The following is a 21630-nucleotide window of genomic DNA, read 5'->3' on the forward strand; positions in this document are numbered from 1 at the left end:
GCTGTTGAGGGCTAGATCCCCCAGGATCGTGTTCGTGTGTAGGCACAAAACTCCCCATACGTGCACGATCCCGAAGATAGTGCAATGCCGGGCCGACCCGCGGCAGAGGTGCAGTTCGCCATTAAGGGGCCCACATTACACAGCTTCACTGGTCATCCTTCTTCACAGAGTGGCAGGGCACTGTGTTTTGTTTATCACTAATATGGGTGCTGGTACACATGTGCTGCGCTGCCATTTTCCGTTTTTATTGCTGTGTATCGAAGCACCTTCGCGCCATCTCTGTCGCTTTTTTTCATTCTGAAGTCCCTTTTCCTGTATTGTCACGGGAAGCCATGAACTTGAAACCTGTTATTCAGGCTGAGCCCGATCGGCTACGCTACACTGGGGAACCATTATAGCGGCGACGTAGCATTACCCAGCTAGGAAAGAAGGCAGACACATATGTATACGAAGAGCGTTGAATGAACAGCTTGTTTCTGTCGTAGCAAAAATTCTGCGCTGCTGCTTAATCTATCGTCTGGTGCTAACGTACCAGCTTCCACCCAGAATGAACCCCGCGAGGTTTGTGTGCTCCGTAAGTAACGCTAAAAAAATTTGATTATGGGGTTTGAGATGCCAAATCCACAATCTGATTATGAAACGCCATAATGGTGGCCTCAGAAATAATTCTGGCCAGCTGGGGTTCTTTAACGTGCATCCAATGCACGGTACACGGGCATTTTCGAATTTCACCCCCATTTAGATGCAGCCGCCGCGGCCGGGATTTGATCCGCGGCCTCGTGCTTAGCAGAGTAGTGCCAAAGGCACTAAGCAACCACGGTGGTTAAGTAACGCTATCCGTACATCAACGAGAAGAAACGGGGTTAACCGAGGGGCCCGATTTTTATTAGTCATATCATAAGAAGCCAACAAACACTGACACCAAGGACAACATAGGGGAAATCACTTGTGCTTAATAAATGAAGTAAAGAAACGATAAATTAATGGAAATTAAAGTGGATGAAAAAACAACTTGCCGCAGGTGGGAACCGAACCCAAAATCTTTGCATTTCGCGTGCGATGCTCTACCAATTGAGCTACCGCGGCGTCGTTTTCCCATCCACTTTCTTGGGCATTTATGTGTCCTAGTAGAACCCTGGGAGTGTTAGCCAGCGCCACCACTCACAGACCTTGGCGGCGGACGTGGAACGTCTTTTTTGCCGCAGGCGTCACGAGAACGTGATCTTTTTGGGTGAAGGCAACTAGTCAATAAACACACATATGCTACCTGAAGGCATCCAGTTGCCTTCACCCAAAAAGATCACGTTCTCGTGACGCCTGAGGCAAAAAAGACGTTCCACGTCCGCCGCCAAGGTCTGTGAGTGGTGACGCTGAGTACCACTCCCAGGGTGCCATCCGTACATGTTATTTTTGAAACAGGAGTTTTTATTTAAAGCCAGTGTCATGCCGTGGCTGCAGCCGTATCCTGATTGGCCTTTTGGTTCGGAGCAGGATGTCGGCATCGAACAGTAGGTCGTCTCGGTGGTTGCAGCTGGACACGCTGAAGTTGGTGAGCACCTTCGCCAACAGCACTTTCAGCTCCAACATGGCAAACTTCTGGCCTACGAATTCATTCAAGAACAAGACACTGAGTAACACTCTAACACTTCATATATTGTGGTTCCTGAACAATAAATGCGTTAAGTAAGTGTAATGATGGTGTGCTCTGGTCTCTTTAACAATGTAATCTAGCGATTGATTATGGGAACGATAATAGTGTAGTATGTTATAGGACTGTAGTGTGCCGCGACTTCAGCATCACAAACTGCTTCGTATTAGTCCGGTTCCAATATGTGTTGGACATCATAATTTTTACGATGCAGTCATGAGAAACGCCATTTTTATTCTTCATTTATTGCTTGTGCTTGTGTATTACATTTTCTGCTTGATTTATTAAGTAACCGTTTCTCGGGATTCGTAACCGCCGGGTTGGTCCAGTGCTTATCAGGCGGCGCTACTGAGTTCTAGTTCGGGGGTTCGATCCCGGCCGCGTAGGCCGCATTTCAATGCCGACGAAATGCAAAAGCGCTCATATATATAGATTTAGGTGCATGTTAAAGAATTCCAGGTGGGAAAACTTAATTGGTAGTCTCCCACTACGGTGTGCTTATAATCATATCATGATTTCGGCACATACATGTCCAGGTATTTAAGACATTGCCCCTTCGGCTATCTGTCAAACTTCACCGCAGTGCACTAGTGTAACTGAATGGGAAGCATTTCCAATATTATATATGGGTAACTTTAGCCGGAGCTAAAAATATGCAAATTCCACGTAGCTGGACAGAACAGAGGTAATATAGTTTGCCGTCGCTTAGAGATACTCGAACTATTTTCTAATTCTGCCTAATTAGATAATTATTCCAAATTAATCAACTTCCCAAATATTATATTTCGATGAAAAATGTCAATGAGAAAATTGTACAGCGACATGAGAAACTCCCGACACAGCTTTCTGTCGCTCAATACGTGCTACGTAGATGTTTTTCCGAGCGTCAAAGAAGCCCGCAAATGCACGCAAATTGCCGCGCGACTGGCCACTCGAGACACTTTGCGTGTATTCGCTGGCTTCTTTCACGCTCGGAAAAACGGAACGAGAAGGCGCAAACAACGCGTTGTTTAAAGGGCCCCACCCCACGCCACATGGCACATTTTGGTTACACGTTGGAAGCTGTTGCGTGCCGCATAGCGAACGTTCTACAACAACAATTTTTCGAATTGGTTCATTAACAGGTGAGATAGAAATATTTCAGTGCCGAGAACCCATGATTTCAGGAGGCGAGAGTCACCGCCCACATAAACGCTCTCTCAACTTGCCCCGTCTAGCCTCTGCAAGCGAAATTCCTTCCCTGCGTTCTCCAATACCGGAGCTGGAAGATCGCGTGATGCATGCGTCACAGGCGCCGCCTTCCTTTCTCCCTTTTTCTCGCTTTTTTTTTTTGCTTCGTGGCGCACTTCCGCTAACGGTGTCGCGCGCGAGCTGTTGCATGTGTCTCGTTTCGCGTAGCGCACGACTTTGCGCGCTGTGCACGAGAACACCTGACTAACGGTATAAGTCAGTGCTAGGGGAACACTGAGGCAGACGCAAGCGTAGCACAGAGCATGATCGCAGGCTGGAACACGGTAGAAAATGATAGTTTCGTTGTCTGCGCGCGGGACTGAACGAAGTGGGAATAAGCAGACGAAACGGAAGTACATCTCTCTTGCTACTGTGACAAGTAAAAACAAAAACGCGTAGACATTAGGTTCGTATGTTTCATTATTTCTATAAACTTTAATTAGTGTACTGAATCTACAGATTACACAAATCACAGTTGTTGCCATAAATAATTCTCTAAGCCATGTGTCACTGAGAGTGAGGTCACAGCACGGAGATTTGCGTAGCGCACTTGCTCGATTGACGTCACTTTCCGGCTGCGAGCGCGGCGCCCGCGAGGAGATGCACAAATGGCGTTGGGTTTGAAACTACAGCTATTTCCGTAGCGCGTAGCGATGTAATACTTAGCAGACACGATCATTAGCGCACGTTGTATGCACTGCGCTTGTCAGCTCAAAAATGGGCAGACCTGGTGAGAGGCCCTTTAAGTCACTTAGTGTGAATTGTCAAGTGAGGACCCTAAGTGTGTAAAACATGGTACTGTGCCTTCAAAACAATAAATAAAGTAAATATGAAGAGCAGCACGTAATGCGCTATGCGTTAAAACTGCAGCTGAGTTGAGACGGAAGGTCGTTGAGGCGTTCGGGACGATTACTAGGCGCCGTGGAACGGCCAAGCTGCATATCTGACGTTATTACTCAATACGACTGAAAGAACGCGTTGACTACCAACACGAGGTACCTGTATGTGTATGGGCTGGAAATGTAAAGGAACGTGCTTTTGAAAACGTCGTTGTGTGGGACCCACGGCTGGTACCTGTTCATCGCAGTAGACATCAATCAGCCCCAGAAATATACAGTGCCCTCCCACCTGAAGTCATGGAAGTTCGCATCATCTTCAAAAGACTAATTTATTTATTTATTTATTTATTTATTTATGAATGATGGAGTTTAATGACCCAAAGGAGCACGGAGGGTATGAGAGATGCGCCGGTGGAGGGCCTGGGCTAATTTTGACGACATGCGGTTATTTACCGTTTACTGAAGGCACGATACACGAGCTTTTTTGCATTCTGCCCTGATCGGAAAACTGCTGCTGTGACCGGTGATCGAATCGTCGACTTCGTGGCAAAACTGCATAGCCGCGGAGCCATCGCTGTGCCGTGTGTTCAGAATGCAATAAACACCACTGCCACTAAGGGCGGTTTCAACACGAAGTAGTGCAGAAACAAGCTTCGGAGTCACGTAGCCAGCGTAAAGATGAGGCTGCTGAACGCTGAGCTGAATGAGACGCTTTGCTTTCGGTGATGTTATTAGTTGACTATTTTACTACCAGCGCATTCTGTTTGTGCCAACAGACTGCACCTGATGCCAAGGTAGGATTAAAACGCGCACTTTCACACTTGTTCCATCGTCGGTGGAAAATATGTCTATGTAATTCTTGATAGCCTAAACATGGAACGTTTGAAGCTAGTACAAAAATAAGGGCTATTTCTGGCTAGCGATAGGTGATACGGAATCTGTAAATATGACGCTACCAACTCGAAGACGCTTGTGGCCTCAGTAGCTTCCAATCCTGAATAATGATACGTGCTGTGGAAACTGCTCGTAGTTCACAAAAAAATTACTGATTTATGTAGTAGGTGCTAACAGCCGTTAGGTAGGAAATTGAGCTTTACTTAAGAAAATTACGAAAGAAAATTTGCCTCGACAGTGGTAAATGTTACTTGATGGCCATGCATCTTCAGCAGAAGACAACATATTAGCAAGTATGGAATCGGAGTAAGTGTGGTCAGTTATGTGGGCGTCGAAAAATAAGAGTTATTGCAATTCATACAACAGGTGGCCGTACGTATGTGGAGGTATGTAGGAGGTCGTATGTCTCATATTTATGAAGTAGTCAAAGATCTACTGTACATTCCATGCACAATCTGACATTCGTCTGCGCACGTATAATAGTGTTTTCTAGCACAGGTGGCATGAACTTATGTTACTTAAGGCGAGTGCATGTGAAACGCTTCATCTGCTCAGTTTTATATCTTTATCTTGTTTGCATTGTGAGCGTTCGTTCTGAAACAGCATTTTCGTGCATCCAGTGGTATATGTGTGTACGTGCGTGTTATGTGGGGAAAGTGGTAGCCCCCATTTCTTAATTCTGCCTCGGGTATAGCAGGCTGTATTGATAGAAGACTACCTTCCCATTTGTATGACGATGTCAAACAAGATACCAACGCCGTTCACAACGTCGGCAAAACATCAAGGTCACAAATGGGCGAAGCAGGACGCGGGAACCCTCTTTGCGAAACCCACGACCACGCGATAAATAAAAGGACGCAGGCTTTTTTTGAAACAGGAGAAACTACTGTATGACAACTTCTCTGGAAACATTCGGGATAAAGCTGGTACGCGCATAACGTTCACGGAGGCTATTCTTGGAAATTTGCCATAAGAGCGGCTGGCAGTGGATTCGACTCACTGCTTTCGTTTTTGTTGTCTTTCGTTGAGCATAAGCAAGGTCAAAGGAGGCGCTTGATAGAGCCTTATCGCAGAATATCTGCAACCTTGAAATGTAAAACGAAGCTGCAAGAGGGCCTAATACATACGATAATGAGTAGGGCAGTAGTAACTCAGCTTGGAGCGCAGTGCCTTGAGTGCGCGTACTGCAAAACGTACGGTGGAGTAGTAAATTGAGCTGTCTAACAGTTGTGCTCCGAAACTAAGAATTTCGGTTATTAAGTTTTAAAATGAGAGGCGCTCTACATAGAAAATTACTTACACACTGAAAGGGTTTGATAAAACACGCATGTGTCCGCTTATGCACAAGTATGTGTGCATCTTGATGATGCATTTGATGCAAGCTGTACCAGCATGCCTAAAGATACTGCAAGTACATGCACTAAACAGAACATGTGTTTTTCTTGGCAAATGCTGCGTCGCTTATGACTGTAGTTTCAAGAAACTTACTTGAAAACTTAGTATCGACGTACACCCCCGGCGTAACAACGATTACAATATATCATTGAGTGCTTACAAATAAAGTAGGTTTAATTAATTCTTTCGGGAGCACCTGCTTGAAACACTAAGTACCGTCGGCATTGTTTTGTGTATTGGTTTTACGATCTGCGGAACGGAACTGTGCCACCAGGCCCGCTTTATGTGTATGTCATCATGAGAAATGTGGCAGTGGGAAACCGATAGCCCTCATGGTCGTTTTAGGAAACGCTGTGAACTGGCATGAACACCACATCGTGAGCGGTTTCGAAGTTCCAATTCATGCTGTTTCATATGAAAACACAGTCTCAGTTCTTGTTTCGTTTATTCCTCGACTCAACCAAGCATTAAACGTGTCCGCGACTTGTTAGACCGCGATGAGAACCGAGTGCTATATTTTGTTCACCGAAACATTTTTTAGATGGCGTGTTCTTAAAGTGAAGCTTTCTTTGGCTTTTCCCTTTGGTTTGACGCTCGTAGTCATTTCCTCGCCCGATATATTTCTGGATAAATATTACCGAAATAGGCTACTCGGTATGTGCGGGCTGCTGTCTTGCCGAGTAGGAAATTTGAGCCCTGGGTGTGTGCCCGAAAATAGAACTTCGCCGCTGGGCATAAGCAACTTACTTTGTGCCTCTGGGAGTGGCCCAATTCTTTTCCACTCGCGCAGAAAGGATACATCACTGTGACAAAAGGGGTATGAAGACCGAAATGTATTAGAGCGAATAATTTTTGTGCCTCCTGCTCGGAGTTTGGCGTTCGTCGCCGTTTTTTTTTGCCTAGTAAGTCACGAAATCACCAAGAACAACCCCGCCTGCGTGTGCAGTGTTAGTGAGGGTTTAGGAGTGAGTGCGGTTTTACGTGACAAAACGCCGATGTGAGTACGAGGCATGCCGTAGTGCGGCACTCCGGGTTAATTTTGTTCACCTGGGGTTCTTTAACATACATACTCCCGATGCACGGTACAAGGGCGTTATCGCATTTCGCTCCCATCGAATTGCAGTCACCGCGGGCACGATTCCATCCCTCTCCCTCGGGCTTAGCAGCTCAACGCCAAAGCCACTGCGCCTCCAATGCTGGTGCGCTCGCAAACGTTATGCCGCGAAGCAAGAAGGTATACTAGTGCCCAAACTAATTATGCAGGCACAACGCACATGTTGTAATTTCCGTGACTGTCACCGTAGACAACTGGCGCACTTAATCTATAGGCTACGACTTTGGACTGACCTATGCAGTTTCGAGGACCTGCCGAGAAGGGCACGAAGGCGAAAGGGTGGTTGCGGCTGCACTTTTCGGGCAGGAAGCGGTCCGGGTCGAACACTTCAGGGTCAGTGTAGTGAGTGGGGTCACGATGGATGCCGTAAGTGAACACGTAACATGTGCACCCCTCGGGAATGGTGCAGTTCCCTAAGGGCAGGAAATTATGCATGAGCAAGAAAGGCGGGAAAACGAGAGAATGTAAAGAGCGCATAAAGGGGAAAGGCTTAGCAAGGACCTAGCCGGTGTCGAAAGGCATCCTCGGGATGCACTGTGAAACTTGCCAAATCACTTGTCCGTGTGTGCTTGCAAGTTTCACAGCTTAAATTCGAAAGACAAGATATTAAGTAAAAAATGCACTTCAAAGGACAACGAAACGACGCTTAACGCTCATATTACTCTGCCTACAATTTTTCCGTGCTAACTTATGCAAAGGCGCACATGTTCAAGTGTGAAGGCAACAGCCATGTTGTTAATTTAAAAGGAGGTAACGGCCACGCTAATTTTAACGCTTTGATGATTTTTATTTAGATCTATGAGCATTCGATTTAACGTATACGTGAGCACTTTATAGGCGCCAGGGTTTATAGGCACTTGGTGCTGAAGTTATGTATAATTTTCTGCTTTAAATATCACACGGACCGATACCTCCCTTTCGATATGAGGAAAATAACCAAGACGTGAAAGCTAGCATGGCTGTTATACATGAATTTTCTACGAAGGCGTTAGGTACTATTTAAAATCCGCCCTTTTGAAATAAAAGGACGGTTCCTTCGAAGATATGCCGTCAGTGGTGCCGATCACCATGTGACGTGTGATACATGGTATTTAGTCACTAATTAACAATTCAGTAATTAAATATTGAAACTTTAGTTCCAGCGGGATCATTGTAATTGGGAAATTGAAGTGAGGTTCCGGGGACAATACGTCAACTGTTGCATCTGGAAAAAATGCGATTACCCGCGGAACTGTGGCAAGACGAATTTATGTTGTCAGAGCGCGTCAAACCGAAACTGGGAGGCTGCAGGGAGCGCGAATCCGCGCCCCTCGAGGCGACGTTCTGCTTACGCCACCCAGCAACGGGCAGCCAGCATGCTGCGGCTTCAGGTTCCTCGCTGCGCAAAGCGCTGGGTGTTGGCTGGGTGCCCGCTGCTGGGGGACGTAAGCCGAACGTCGCCTCGAGGGGCGCGGCTTCGCGCTCCCTGCAGCCTCCCAGTTTCGGTTTGACGCGCTCTGACAACATAAATTCGTCGTGCCACAGTTCCGCGGGTAGTCGCATTTTTTCCATATCCAACAGTTGACATGGATTATGCGGAAGCTCGCTTCCATTTCCCAATTGCAATGATCCCGCTTAAACTTAAAGTTCAAAAGGCAACTTATTAAGTTTCTTAATTAGCCACAAATTATCGCCTACCACATGTCACTCCGCGCCCGGTACCACTGACATACCGTCAGTGGTGTTGAAGGAACCGTGGTTTTATTTCCACACGGCTATTTTTTTTTAAATAACTAAAGTCTTCGTAGAAACACCCGGTATATAAACGCGAAAATCCATCGGTTCCTTCACAAAGGTAAACATGGAAAAACAAACACGAGTATTGCTTAATACAGTTGTTACAGGTATTGACAGAGGGAAAAACTAACTAGCCCGTACGTATCACAGCAAGAGAAATGGCAACCTTATTAATTATTTTGTGTGGTGATGAATGCAGGATATTCGACAGATGAATTAGTATCAGCACAGAGAAAGAATGGATTTCGCTTGCTTCGTGCAAGAGCCACAGCGGCGTCCAGCAAACAATTCCTGGCGCAATTTGAAACTCGTTCCTTGCTCTTGAATCAGCACTCCGAGGTTTCTATGATGCAAAAGCAATTACTCCATGCGAACATAGGATGAGAGCGCAGAACAGAAGAAGAAAGCGAACACTTGAGGTACCAATCTTTAGCGGCTCAGTCAACGATCTTCCGACCCAAGGGACAATAGTGAAAATACGCATCGTTTCCTGAAAAGGAGAAACAAAGAGTGTAAAAAACAAGCAGCAACACGCATGTGCTACAGAACAAAAGAAAAAAAAACTGTCATGCGCTGTTTTACTGGTTTTGCTACAATCCACGAAATCAGTTCGCACACCCAACACAGAAAATTCCAGAAAATAACTTTCTCCCTTCGAATACCGAGATATAAAACGCGCACACTTTCAGCAGAAAAGCGCCGATGACAGCCTCATAGGATCAGTGCGGTGCAGTGGTTCACGAAACCAGCCTGCGTCTACATGGATAGAAATTGTGTTCCGTAAAGAGGGGCATACGTGCCTCACTGGCGAGCTACTAGAGATACCCGATAATGTTCACTTTGGTCTTGGCAGCGAAGACCGACAGCTGCTGTAGAACAATTAAATTGGTGGACGTGTCGGTGCACTGACTCCTGAGCTGAACCGTGTCTGGCCATCTTTATATGCAGCATTCCAAATCTGTCGTCTTGGCGAGCTTAAAACTGGGGCGACAGGCTCTGGCATTCTGCCATTTACTGACGACGTTTGGCGTGAGTTCCTCCCGTGCTCTTGTCTCGTGATCGAGCATCCCTACCGCCCTGAAGTTATCTTTTGGCACAGCAAAAATAATAATATAGACGTTGTTTTGGAGATGGCCTGTTGGTTTAGTGTTTCCATCTTCGGGTGACTCTTTCTGCTATGTTGGACACATTGTGATGCAAGTTATTCGCGCTTTAGGAGGACGTAACTTCACAACTTGCACAAAGACGTTTCGTATTCTTATAAGTCAAGATGTCGTGGTAACGTGTGCAAAAGAAAGAACTTTCTTTTCATCGCAGTAGGAAGTTTATTTGCATTTCCCGCCAATTTTAGGGCTGTTAATGCATTACCAATATACGAGAAGTATCAGATTGTCGCATTCGTGCAACCTTTTATTCAATAGTTGTTCACTGCATGAGGACCTCCTGCCTCATTTACCTTACAAATTTTGAAGGCGGTTTACGTCACCTACAACAGCTTGCCGTTTATGTTGTCTCATATTACTTTTATTATTCATTGACGGTCACCATGTAGCTCTGTGTCATCTGCTCTGACACACGACGCCAACGATTTTTTGTCTGTGTTCATCCGAACATACGCAGGGGATGACAAACTTTTTTTTTTGATTCAGCAAGCCAAACTTGACATGGTTCACTGCGGAGCTGTTCAGGAACTAGTGGCGTCCCCTTTTCATTAGCCCTATTCTGAGCCACACAATCCTTGGCGTGAAAGACAGCTACGACGCCTTCCGTCCTCTTTTTTTATATTATTTTTAAATTTTGGGATTATAGGTGCCAAAACCACGATATGATTCAGAAGCACGCCATAGTGGGGGACTCCAGATTTATTTTGACCCCCTAAGATTCTTTAACGTGCACCCAATGCACTGAACACGGTTTTCTTTCTTTTTTTTTTCATTTCGCTCCCATCGGAGTGCTGCCGCCGTTCCTCCCGTTTCATTACGATCGCTTATTACGAGCATTCTTCCTTTCTAGCTGACAGGGCGCAAACTTCGAAAACAAAGCCAACGAGCAGTTAAAGTGCCCGTGACGTTCAGTCTCTTTCCTTGTACAGTTGAGTCTCCGTCGAATACAATAAACACATTTTTGTGACGAAAGTATACAAGAAGCGCGATAAAATCAGCGCTACTTTACAGTGACACCTTTCACACGCGCTTTTCCAGCGATGCCAGTGAGTTGCCGTGATTCAACGCACCTTCAAGACACGGTCGAGATAAGTCAGTTTGGAAACGTGGCTTTTCGTGATGGTGCACGCTGCCCGCTTTCCAAAGACTCGGTCTAGTTCGTCGTGCACCCTTCGCTGAACTCCAGGGTTGATGGCAAGCGCGAAGAGAGTCCACGTAAGCGTCTGAGCCGACGTGTCGTGACCCTGAAATGAACGTTATTGAGAGTGTGAAGCTTCTCTTTCTTGTTTTTTTTTCTTCTTCTTGTGTGGCGTGTACGGTTTCCACCGGTTTCCATAAATGCGCTGTCAAATTTGTGGTCGAAATTCACTGTTTCTAAACATAATTCCTTAACGAAAGACCACTTAATACATTGGAGCACCAAAGGAACTGGAACGCTAATTTATTTCGCTGCACACAATGAAAATTATTATGACGAAACTGGCGTCACCCTGAAGATACGTTGCATGTAGATACGCCTCGCGAACTCACCGGCGGCAATTCGTAAAGCGCAATATGTGCCATAACTAGTTAGTTAGAAACCTAGTTAGTAATTTTTTTTGAATTCATATATTATGCCTTTCAATTTCTCGAGTAAGTAATGACCATTTCTAATGTAGAAGTACCTCAAGGAATAACACTGCGCTATTAGCCGCAGACGGTATGTAAAATTTGCGCATACGGTATAGCCTGAAAAACACCCCGTATTAATTTGGAATCACGTCATGATTGCGATGTTTCCTATGCCAGTAACTTTTACGTATTCAGTATGGCTCGGCCGATTATGAATAGCAATGACAATTAGCAGTATGTCGTTTTTCTACTTTTTCTTTCTTTTCGTTTTCTCTCGCTACGTGGCTGCGGCGCACAGAGACAACTTGACACACGACTTAACTCGATATCTCTGCTTTAGCCACTTGCAGGAAAATATCAGCCAGGAGCGCATCCTTAAGCAAGTCTCGCCAGACGAGTCAACACATGCCTTTCGAACGGCGTCTCAAGGGCACCGCAGTTAAGAAACAGTTTCCCGTAATGTCTGACAGTCGTGCAGTCTTTAAGCAATAGAACGCCTATTCGGAATGTGCGCCAGACAGGAGGAAGCAAAAGGGAGGTGAAAGCAACTCGATAGAACTACAGGAATGCCCTCCGGTCTGCGATGTTAGGTTTCCTAACGTCGATAGTACGGCCGACCAAAGGCTGTGGAGAAGGCACTGGAAGAGAAGCGGCTTTGAAGCAGCTTTTTGCGCGAAGCTGTGTTATTTGTTGCGTGTGTATCTGAAGTGTGCCCCGTTCATTATAGAGGGAGAGTGAAAGCATCCCGCGTCTCTTCCAGCATGACCCCAAATGGTTAGCGCAAGTGCGAAGTGAACGCAAATAAGTATAGATCATCAGTGCTAGAAAAAAAAGAAGTATGGGGTTTTGTCTTCCAGAACAAACATGAGATTACGAGTAACGTCGTAGAGGGGGGGGGGGGGAATCCGGATCAAGTTTGACCACATGGGATTCTTTAACGGTGTACTTAAATCTAAATGCACGGGTATTTTTGCATTTTGCTCCCCATGGAAATGAGGCCGTCGTAGGCGGGATCGAAACTGCGCAACGCCAAAGCCGCGCATTGCCACAGTAACTAAGTTTCCGCTGTGCAACTAAACTAAGCTGCAGGGATTTCATGGATTGGTTTCATACAGGCATGCAATCCGTTTTCCATGCAAAGAACGACGACTGACAAGTGTAAGTTGTATTACAGCAGAGCAATTTGTCGTCTGCGTGAAGCGTGCACTGCCGATTGCAGTAGTATAGTTTTAACTTTCATGTTGGCTTTGATTTACATACTGGACGATTCGCTGAAAGCGTGCTGAACGGCACAGAGGGCGGGCCTTGTGCAGTGCCATGCAACACCCACCCACAAAATGCTAACCTAGTCAGTTTGTCTTTTGTGTTTTTTTTTTCTAAATTAGAAAGAGCTTTCTTCCCGTTACTTTTGACAGATAAAGCAATTCTGAATTTGCAGTTTCATCAGTTACAAGCTTGATAGCTTACACGAATCAACTTCTAGGTTAAGAAATCTGAGCATGCCTTTAAATGATTCTTCTCATCCTTTAAGGTCAAGCCCATCCTGCGAATCTTTTCAAATGAAATGGTGCCTCAAAATATCCGTCACCAAATGTGGCACCTTATCGCATTCATTTTGGAAACTTGTGTGCTGCCCGCCTTAGTGGAGACGCGACAATGACGAGTGATATTTATTAATTATAGGCACAGGGTCCCGCACTCTGACGCCAGAACAGGCAGTGATTTTTCAACCAGCCAGATATAGGCAATCTGCATGTACATAAAGAAAGCGGCGTGAAGATGCCGAGTGTTGCTAAATACAGCGGGCGCAGCGTTTCTTACAGCTTTTTACGGCTTTGAACCTTATCTCGAGAAAAGACATTTTGAAAATTTACCCCGTAGTATGCACTTTACCTTCCAGGGAAACTGATGTCAGTTTTTCGTCTTCCATCTTGTTTCGTTTCTTTGATAATTTCCGCGAAACCTGACCGAAGAGACGCCGCACGTGAGGCCCATTCACATGAGTCGCGAAGTATACTGAATGAAATGGAAGCCCAGGTGTTGAAACTTAATCCGTCGTGCCCACCTACGGCGGGCCTGATAATGAGATCGTAATTTTGGCTCGTAAAACCTAATAATGTTATTAATTTTAATTTTAAATTCCATACTTCATCTGGTCAGCCGGTCATACTCGTATCCGCACAGAACGCTAGTTTCTTGCAACAAATATGCGCACCTGCCGACTCTACATTGCCAGCTTAGATGTTCAGCAGCACGGAGCAAGGACAGCGACGAGGATGCCAACGCCAGCACGGACGTGTTGTAGAAAGTGTGGCGGAAGTCACGTGCTGTTTTTCGCAAAGGAGCACTGGGGCTCGTACCCTAAACCACAACGTTGTCGTAGCAACCACGTTCCTGAAGCTCTCTGCTTAAGGAAACGCAACAAAATTTACCCACTCAAGGGTGTTTACGTGCCAGAATCATGGAATAATTATGAAGCATGTCAAAGCGGGCGACTCCGGATTAAGTTTTACCGCCTGGGGTCCTTTCACGTGCCTCCTGCACTGTACACAGGCGTTCTTGCATCTGGCCCGAGTCGAAATGCGGCCGCCGCGGCCAGGGGTTCTATAACGAAAAACTATTGCAATCTGCTTTTATTGCAATTTCCTTACGTCAAATTTAGGTAACCATCGACGCAAGCATGGGGTGGTGACCCGTAGCGCTGTTTCAAACGCCCAATCAGGCACTCTCCTCGTTTAGAGGAGCAATTTGATTTGATTTTAATGCGAATATTGCCTACATTGACAGGTATTTCTTATTAGATTAGCTGCCAAGAGGCGGGGAGCGTACAGAAGGGGAGAGGGTTTCGCTGGGGCCGAACTAGCGCAGTAAAAATAGATAACCGGATGAGGATGTATACAGGTGCCGGCGTCTGTGAGTGACCCGCTTCCGCTGTTTGCGGTGGCTAGTCGATAATCGCGACGGCGTGGTACCGAAGGTTAAAAATGTCGCTAAAATGGATCCTCAGCGAAGAATTGGAACAGCGATGTCGTACACGCGTCGAAAGGCTTTGGAAACGTTATACTTCTTCGGGAAAATTTTCTTACACGCAAATAAATTTGTTCTCCCTGGCAGTTCCGAGTAACCAGTACCAGAGTGATCGGAGGCCACACATCTTCTATTCCTCTTGGAACGGAGTAATTTTCGGCTATTCCGAAAGAAAAAAAACCTAGTTTTGGTCGTCATATTAACGAATGTTTAATCCGTACACGTCACTTTGACGAGGTGAGTTGTGGTTTTGGGACGTCGCGTGACAGAGAGGTGAAGTGGGCGCGGCCCGAACGCTTTTGATCTAATAGCGGTGGGCTGATGGCTAAACAGGTGTGGAATGAAATAACTATTCTTATTTTGTTCGGTTTACTAATGCATAATCGGCGCGTACACGTCATATCAGATGGCGAGTTTTATTGCGGTTTTCGTGAAATCGCGTGGCAGAGAGGCGAAGTGGGGGTAGCTTGAAATATTTTTGACCACTCGTGGAGTGCCAATTGCAGAAATGGGTTGGAAACAGTTTGGAATAGCTTTACGTTATAGCGCCCCAGGATTCAATCCCGCGCCCTCTGGCTTAGCAGCGCAATCAACGCTAATGCCGCTAGGCCACCACGGCGGGTCCCACAATTGTTTTTGCGTATCCTTTTTTTTTTGTACCCTTGTGCTGATGTGTATGTTCGGTTCAGTGTTTGTCGGCCAGCATTTATTATGAGTGACTGATAATTAAGCTTTCAGCTGTTAGCCTTGTGGTCCCCGTGATATGTCCTTGCGTAGAGGTGTTCTCTGGTGCCGGTTACAAGCCATGAAAAATTAACTAACCCAAAAATACATTTTTAGGCCCACTTACTAAGCGTACGTTTTCAGAATTTTCGTCAGTTGAACACTATCCAACTCAATAAGGATGTGAACTATAGTCGGATACAACTTAAGTCTGCAGTGAAGACCCGCACGCACCCTATAATAACCGCCAGCCACTGTTCCTCCGTGACGTTAAACATAGCTCGTACTTCAAACTTTCCATGTTACCTAAATAAGGCGGTAGCGATAAAAATAAAATTAAAAGCAGCTAATTTTACATGTTTTCGCTTGTCTTTTATAGTGGAACGGTGTGCCTCATAATCAGAAAGTGGTTTTGGCACGTAAAACCCCAAATATTATTATAGTGGAACGGTGAAAGCCTAATTCTTTATTGAACTCAAATCAAACGCTTGCTTCACTGCAACTATTTATTGTAAAGGTTCACTTCAGTTGGCTGTGAAATTTCACGAGTAAAACTGAGTCAGCAGTAAAATTAACTGCTCCGCGGACTTTTCAAGAGTGAAATGCTCAGACTCGATACATTTTCCCATGTATTTTGCATACCTCATTGCTTCCGCCGATGAAATAACTTCAAGAACAGCATACGCTCCGGAGATATTAAGCACGACGCCATTTTGAAATGGTCGCTTGACGACGATTTTGTTTGCTTCTTTGCTTGACTGGTGGAGTAACCACCCCGCGCGGTCCGTGTGCCTCGGTTGCCAACTGCTGTTTCTTTAAGTTATATCCTACTATAGCAACGACTACTTTTGCAAAACTGGTGCGTGATTTGTGTGTGCGTGTGTGTGTGCGTGCGTGCGTGCGTGCGTGCGTGTGTGTGTGTGTGTGTGTGTGTGTGTGTGTGTGTGTGTGTGTCTGCGTGCGTGCGTGCGTGCGCGCGTGTGCGTGCGTGCGTGCATGCGTGAGTGCGTTTCTCAGTGCTAAATATGACATCAGTTTTCACTGAAATGCATTCTTTGGCATGCTTCAGTTTTCGCCGCATGTGAAAACAGTTGTTCAAGATTGCCGACCCTTGCTCCGTCTCTCTCTCATCCCAGGAGCTCACCGCGAACATGAAGGTGTCCACCTCCTGCCTCATATCCTCGACGCTAAAGATGCCCTTGCGGTAGTAGTGCGACAGCAGGTCCAGGAATGCTGGTCGCTCGGCACCAGTTCCGGTGGCTGTACCCTCGGTGCCAGGAGCCGGCGGCACCGTCGGCGCCTTGCCACGAGAACCACCGGTATCAAGGAAATCCTGCTCCCCCTCGGCCCTCGCGGCTGAGCGCCTGGCTGCCTCGGCTTTCTGACGCTCAACGATCACCTGTTTTGTGCAGGAAGAAGAAGGCCACGCCTTGGGTAGAGTCAGACTGACGACTCTTCTTTTTTTTTCTTTCTTAGCCACACGCGCTTCTCAGAAAACCGTTGCTCAATCTCCGCCTGGGGGCTTTCGTAACATCGTGACTGACAATCGCCACATATTCCGGCGCTTCTTTTGCTGCAACTTTTCTTTGGAGGTTTTGATTCGCTCTTTCTGTGACGAACTGAGACGGAGTTCCGACTCTCGTGATGTAGAACAATGAAAGTTTGTGTCCTTCCTTAATGCGATTTCCTGCATGTTCTATTTTTTCTTTCTTTCATACACTTCTATCGCATGGGTGCTCAGGCATGTCCCAATTATCTCAACTGCGAAATATTTTCTATTATGATGTTGGCGCCTTACAATGCAAGCCGCCATGCATAAAGGCGACGTTCTATAATGAGCCATGAAAGCTTTCTTTTTTCTCTTCACCTTATGATCTTCTCAAAAGGGTGACGAATGCACTCGAGAGTCCTACTGTTTTAATTGCTTGGCTTCACATAAGATGGCTACTGATTTATATTCATGGTGCTTTCAACAGCCAAAGGAAAATTTGGTGTTTTTATAACTATATATATAGTTAGCTTTTTACTCCGAAAGAAGCAGATAGCTGAGGTACTTATGATAATCTTTCTCATTTACAATAGGAACAGAAAGAAAAGCATGCGAGCACGGTTCGTTTATCTCGCTTTCTGTTTAGATAGTATCCGAAAGAACACAATTCGCAAAACGACCATGATCTGGCTAGTTGGTGTCTTTAAATGTGTTGGTGCAGTATTCTAACAGTGGGATCTCCATGTCTTTCGCTGGCTATAAATGTCCCAAGGCTATGTTTCATCCTCGATACCAGCGCTTGTTTCTATCCCAGCAGAAGGATTCCACCTCAAGCGAGTCTGTGTTTCCATCGTTCTGCTGCGGGACTGCGCTCTCGATAGTCTTAGAAAATCTTGTTAGCGACGGCTGCAGCTTTGCTGGCACTGAAAAGGAAGACTGTGCATTACTGATGTGTCGTTAAATGTCGCGACAGCAATGCGAACATAAAGGAGCAGTTAGCAGCCGTTACATTCCAGTGATTTTCCAGGAAAGAGCTTGGGAAAAGCAAACGACGATGCAGACGCGTCAACGCAAACGCGCTCGCGGTGGTGAGAAGGTACCAACCCCGCAAGTGTTTCAATTGTCTGCATCTACAACCAAAAATGCTTTGCTTGAAAAAGCACACACACACCACAACACAAGTGTCCTGTATGTTCTACACCTGGCCTTACTTCACCTTGGTAGTGAAGCAGTGTAGCCTCTTGACAACCTTGCCGAACATGACGCCTCTCGCTGTTGCCCAGTATACCGCGTCGATCCAAGTCCATGGCTGCAATACTCTCTTCATGAAAAGCTTGATGGCGCTGCAATGGATCATGACATCAAAAAAAAAAAATAAGAAAAAAGACGCAGGCCACCCCGCACTGCTTTCTCATCACGCTACCCGCTTCCTTTTGTAGACGTCGACTCGTTCAATAACGCGGCTCCAAAGCTCAGGAGTCACTAAACATTCCTGCTGATGAACAGCGTCGAGCACGCACTCTTATCAGCTCTTTGATGAATGTGGTGTTTGGCGCAAGGGCCAAGTGTGGCCAAAGAGCGCCAGGCCGGTGCTCTTTTAGCAAGTTGCGTAGAAAACACGTGGCGAGCCATAACTTAGACGCCACGTGCGCTCCTCTCCAAGTCGGAAGTTCTCATTTTGATGAAGGCGTGTCGATTGTATTCAAATTGTACTCCATGAAATGGCTTTGCCACATCGTCTTAAATGGGCGTTATTTTGGCGTCTCCCGAGAGAAACCGTTGCTCGTAGACACCGTGAACCGTAACGGTGATAAAGAGCGATCTGGAAAGCGATGACTCTATTTTGTACAAAGCTGACAAAGAGTGCGTCTGTGGCGTGTTCTGAAAATTTCTATGCTTAAGAGAAGTGGGAGCAGTAGCAGGCTACCTTACAGCAGGTTAAGCTGTATATTTTTGCGCAGGTGTTACAAAGGTTGCCAAGCAGTATCCGTGCATTTTAAACGCGTACCCTCGAATCCGGACAAGCACCCACTTGTGTTAATATACACATATTTATGTGCTGTGCACGCCTGCATCAGCGTGATAGAGGAGGAAAAAGATTAACCAGGACTGAGCCCAGTTGGCTACCCAACTGCGCTTAGTTTATCCGAGGGGAACAAATGATAAAATATTTTACTGCGAAAAAAAAAGTGCTACTCTGGCTAATTGTGGCAAGCGCAATTCTCCGAAAAGATAAATATTTTTATCATTAATAGGTTGTTTTTCTCTGGGTTTGCTATGCGGCGCCTCTTTCGCTCTGTCACAACACCGGCATTGCTACGTTGAGCAAACGGCACGCAATTGTATGCCACATCCACAGGTAGGCGTAGTACGCTATATGCCTCATGAGTGTGTTATTATCTATTTCGTAAAAGTCAGGGAATGCGCATCGATTGTGATGGTACAAGAGCGTGCAACAAGATTGCGAAAAGAGACAAAGCAGAAGCAGAGCAGCCCAGTGTCCGAAGAATGAAAGAAGGCAGGGGATAAGACACGCATGCTCAGTACGAGCGCACAGAAGAGGGAAAGAGAGAGAGAGGGGATATATATATATATATATATATATATATATATATATATATATATATATATATATATATATATATATATATATATATATATATATATATAGAGAGAGAGAGAGAGAGAGAGAGAGAGATAAAAGAAGCCTTACGAAAAACTATGGTGCGCTTAAAGTCGAGGACTCGGTGTTTTCTGCGTGTCAGCCACATAGACATCGTAAATCGGCTTGGTGCCGTGTAAACCGTATAATAGCTTATAGTAAATGCATAATCCCGCTCACAGGGACACTTTTCAACAGCTATCGCGTCTAAGGGCTTCTAAATCCTCAAACGTTGCAGAACACGAAGGAGTTGCGTCGCTGCTACACGGCAAATCCGCAAAGACTTAAGACGTTTCAGTAATATGACAACAAGCGCTTGTAGCACCACCGTCGCCAGCGACGACATTTCATGGGAAGGACTCAAGGGATTCCGGTATATGTACCGGCCTAAGGATGTGACATCGTTTGGGGACAGGGTCCGACTACGAGCTAACGTCAATGAGACACTCAGCTCACGTACTGTGGAGACTCGAGTGCAATGTTTCCAAAATGTGCCATCTTTAGCTCCCTTCCCATTTACCCACTTCCCTAAATAGGCCTAAAGCCATCATTAAATACATTACCCTCTCTCTCTCCCGAAAGCTAACTGCCTGGAACATTATTCAAAATATCTAAAACCGTATTCTAATTCCTTTAGGCTGTTTGTAATGTCATACTGAAATAACATAAGGTGGCGTAACATGTTTAGTTGCGTAATGTCCTACTCGCGCATAATTGCGGCCAGCTTTATTTCAGCATCCTGGGAACATTAAATTTAAATAAAATTTCATATTGCCACACGCCGTGGTGACGTGTGGCAACATTAGGGCTACTGGCTGCAGTGTTTTTATCAAGGTTTGAAGCTGACGCTCCTCGTTGATACAAGCAAGAGAGAGCGAGAGATTAGTCTTACAAAGTAAATAGTTTCGTGGCACTATTTTTTTTAACGCGTTCTTTGCGGAACGTTAGTACAAAAGACGCGGATGACGAGTGCCTCCGCTTTGGCAACTCGAAGTCCTTAGAAATTTCGCGGGCGTACCTTGTTGTGCACTGGTGGGTTCATACTGACGAAGTAACATACCGCGATCTGTCTGGGAAGAAAAATAGGTCATATGCTACGACACTACGATGTGTCCAATCTCTTTTTCCATCATTCCTGCATTTTGCGTGGTAGGCTATCTATCTTAGTGATTTCGATGGACTTCCGCACAACGCCTCCACCACGCATCAAATGTCGTAAGCGAACTTCTTTCATACGCCTGAACTGTCGTCTTGAAGAGCTAATTGCACCCCGCAAGCATGAATGTATTCGACTTATATGGCTCCCTATATACGAAAAAGCCATGTTCTGGAATGAAATGAGTCATGAAGCTTCTCCACATTGCCGTGTTCCTCAGTACCCGAGATCTGCGAGGAAATTTTGAGGCCAAGCTTGTCGCTCGAGGATCTGTACTGCCCGACATAAAAATTGTAACAGTGCAAACACATGCAACCACAAAGTACCAAGGACGAGACACAAGCGCTGACTGTCAACTAAATTTTATTGACGGAATACGGATATCTTATATAAGGGTATATATATATGGTATTATATACCTTATATAAGGTATCCGCATTCCGTCAATAAAATTTAGTTGACAGTCAGCGCTTGTGTCTCGTCCTTGGTACTTTGTGGTTGCATGTGTTTGCGCTGTTACAATTAGAAGTTTTAATGCTGTACTGCCCACTTGGACTCAAGTCTTCGCGCAGAAAAGAACTTAAAGAGCCCCCTTAATTCAGCTTCTGCCAGGTTGCTCCAGCACCATGATATATGTATGCGGGCGGGCAATAACTAGTTTTCTTTCCCAACAGAGGCCGAGAGCCCTCCCCTTCTTCAAAATAAAACTTTCATTCATTCACTCATTCTATTTTAGACAGACTGTGTGCTCCTTCGATGTAGCACGCACATAAATTCTTAGCGCAGGTACGTATACCCTACAAGAGTTGGTATTCTTCGTCGTTGACTTGGGGCGTAGCTACTAATTCACAGTAGTCACAGGGCAGAAAGGCACAAACACGCGAGGAGGCGCAGGCCAGTTGG

The 21630-nt window shown here is 45.7% G+C and overlaps 1 protein-coding gene across 1 annotated transcript in view; it reads right to left on the reverse strand.

Annotated features, from left to right (window-relative positions):
• Positions 1-876: 876 nt before the first annotated feature.
• LOC142577966 (cytochrome P450 4V2-like) overlaps positions 877-21630 on the reverse strand; it is a 47746-nt gene continuing 26992 nt past the window's right edge. Inside the window, exons 6-11 of the mRNA XM_075687394.1 lie at positions 18126-18252; positions 16565-16819; positions 11130-11303; positions 9320-9386; positions 7354-7533; positions 877-1601 (exon numbers count right to left, since the gene is read on the reverse strand). Coding sequence (XP_075543509.1) covers positions 1426-1601; positions 7354-7533; positions 9320-9386; positions 11130-11303; positions 16565-16819; positions 18126-18252 — 979 coding nt within the window. The 3' untranslated portion in view covers positions 877-1425. The remainder of the gene's footprint in view (positions 1602-7353; positions 7534-9319; positions 9387-11129; positions 11304-16564; positions 16820-18125; positions 18253-21630) is intronic.

This window comes from Dermacentor variabilis, chromosome 1 (genome assembly GCF_050947875.1).
Source record: "Dermacentor variabilis isolate Ectoservices chromosome 1, ASM5094787v1, whole genome shotgun sequence".
Lineage (NCBI taxonomy): Eukaryota > Metazoa > Arthropoda > Arachnida > Ixodida > Ixodidae > Dermacentor > Dermacentor variabilis.